The 2,111-nt window shown below is 42.3% G+C and overlaps 1 protein-coding gene across 1 annotated transcript; it reads left to right on the top strand.

Annotated features, from left to right (window-relative positions):
• The first annotated feature begins 238 nt into the window (after positions 1–238).
• Positions 239–1,171, top strand: LOC138296935 (olfactory receptor 13C8-like). The gene has a single exon (XM_069236454.1). The coding sequence runs from the start codon at positions 239–241 to the stop codon at positions 1,169–1,171; it is 933 nt and encodes a 310-aa protein (XP_069092555.1).
• Positions 1,172–2,111: the final 940 nt, after the last annotated feature.

Below are 2,111 nucleotides of genomic sequence, written 5' to 3'. Positions count from 1 at the left end.
CTCTCCCACGCTGGATGCAAAGATCCTGATGCATTTTGAGGTTTCAGCTATGCAATGGCCCCACTTTGGTAGGATATCCCACTCATCTCTCTGGTATAACAATCTCCTTTTCATGCCCATCTGATTATGTCATCATTGCTATTGTGTTATATTCTGTGTTTCGATATCTTGTAGGGAGTGGCTTCAGAATGATATACGTTTATGGGCAGTTGTGTACAGATGACCAGAGGATAACATGATGGAGAGAGGAAACCAAAGCCTGGTGAATGAATTTATTCTATCTGGATTTTCCATTCCACCTCAGCTGAGAGTTGTGCTGTTTCCAGTGTTCCTCGTAATTTACCTCATCACACTATTTGCAAACAGTCTCATCATCGCAGTCGTTCAAACAAATCCCCGGCTTCACTCTGCTATGTACTTTTTCCTTTGCAACTTGTCATTTTTGGATCTTTGTTTTTTGACAACAGAAATCCCAATATGCCTGAAGGGCTTCCTCTTGGAAAAGAACACCATTACATACTCTGGATGTGTCACCCAAATGTACCTTGGATTGGCCCTAGGTGTAACAGAATGCCTCCTTCTGGCGGTCATGGCATTGGATCGCTATTATGCGATCTGTAACCCCTTGAATTATCAACGTGTTATGAGTAAAGCCGCCTGCATCAAAATATGCATCGCTACTTGGACCAGTGGGTTCCTCATCTCTGTGATACACGTATCCTTCACAATAACTGTACCCTTCTGTGGACACAATAAGATCAACCACGTGGTGTGCGAAGTGCTCGCTGTCTTACGTTTGGCATGCATCGATATTCGCCTAATAGAGGCTGTGATCTCAGGGGTTGGGGTAGTAGTTCTCCTGGTTCCCCTGTCCTTAATCATTTTCACGTATATTCACATCATCTCTACCATCCTGCGAATGCCAACAGCCTCTGGCAGACACAAGGCCTTCTCCACCTGCGGCTCCCATCTGATGGTGGTTACCCTCTTCTATGGCACAACCATTGACATGTACATGAGCCCCAGGTCAATGATCTCAATGGAGAGTGAGAAGGTTATCTCTGTCTTTTATGGTTTAGTGACTCCGGCTCTCAACCCACTCATCTATACTCTACGCAACAAGGAAGTGAAAGAGGCTGTGAAGAAAATTTGCAGCAGAAACGGGGACTGACAAAGATTCAAGGATCGAGTATTAAAAGAGAATCAAGAAGTGTGAACTGTTAGAGAAGTTATCACAGATGATAGGATGTGCACATGACCATATCCTTTATCTGTTATTTACTTCAAAATCTTTTGAAATTTTTAGTTTCCAACCTCGTGTTCCTCAGAATAAAAAATGTAAATGAACTGACAGCCTTGCTGATGCCCACTCTAAAGACCATAGAGATACAGTTTTCTACAACGAATATGTGACTATTGATTCCATAAGTCACAAATGGAACAGATTGTGCTTGTATGCCTGCTTGTTTAATAAATTTGGTAACTTTTTTTAACACGTCTTCTCCTCAAGAGATGTCAATCCTGGGTGGGATGTAATGTCATGTCAAAAGTATTAACTTTGCACACCATCCTGGAAGCATTTGATGATCTTCAGCCTACTTTAGATGTCCCCATCATTATTAATGTAGCACATTGGTTCCACTCATTTAGTCAGCCAAGCTTTTTTGCTTTTGACTACCTGTTTTTTTGGACCTTAACTACCCGACTCATGGTAAATTCATGGTATTTGGACTGAGCATGTTTACTGTCAGTGTCCACCTTTTAAGATAAGACTACTGCAGCACAGCTAGGGTAAGGGGCACTGGGCTGGTTATACATGAGCATATGTGCAAACACGTGCATGCACATGTGAAACCTGCATGGTTGGGACAACAGTTGTGCACTGCCTGGTAATTTGGCACAGTTTGACTTGTGCAGAATACAGTCTGTAAGGATTGGTGCTGACCTGAAGTAGGCCTCATCATATTAGTGGACATTCATTGATAGATCTGTGAGGCTTAGTAGAAAATCTGTACTGCTTTTATTGTATTATTATATTTATTGGTGAAATCTGCCTTAGAGTACAGTTTCGCTCCACTTAGGCCTACAGGCTCCAATGAGGAATCAAACTG

This window comes from Pleurodeles waltl, chromosome 5 (assembly GCF_031143425.1).
Source record: "Pleurodeles waltl isolate 20211129_DDA chromosome 5, aPleWal1.hap1.20221129, whole genome shotgun sequence".
Taxonomy (NCBI): Eukaryota; Metazoa; Chordata; class Amphibia; order Caudata; family Salamandridae; genus Pleurodeles; species Pleurodeles waltl.
The sequence above is the reverse complement of the archived record's forward strand: the minus strand, read 5'-3'. Positions and strand labels throughout refer to the sequence as shown.

Coding starts and splice junctions, on each gene's coding strand:
- LOC138296935 (XM_069236454.1), top strand. CDS start 239: ATGGAGAGAGGAAACCAAAGCCTGGTGAATGAATTTATTCTATCTGGA.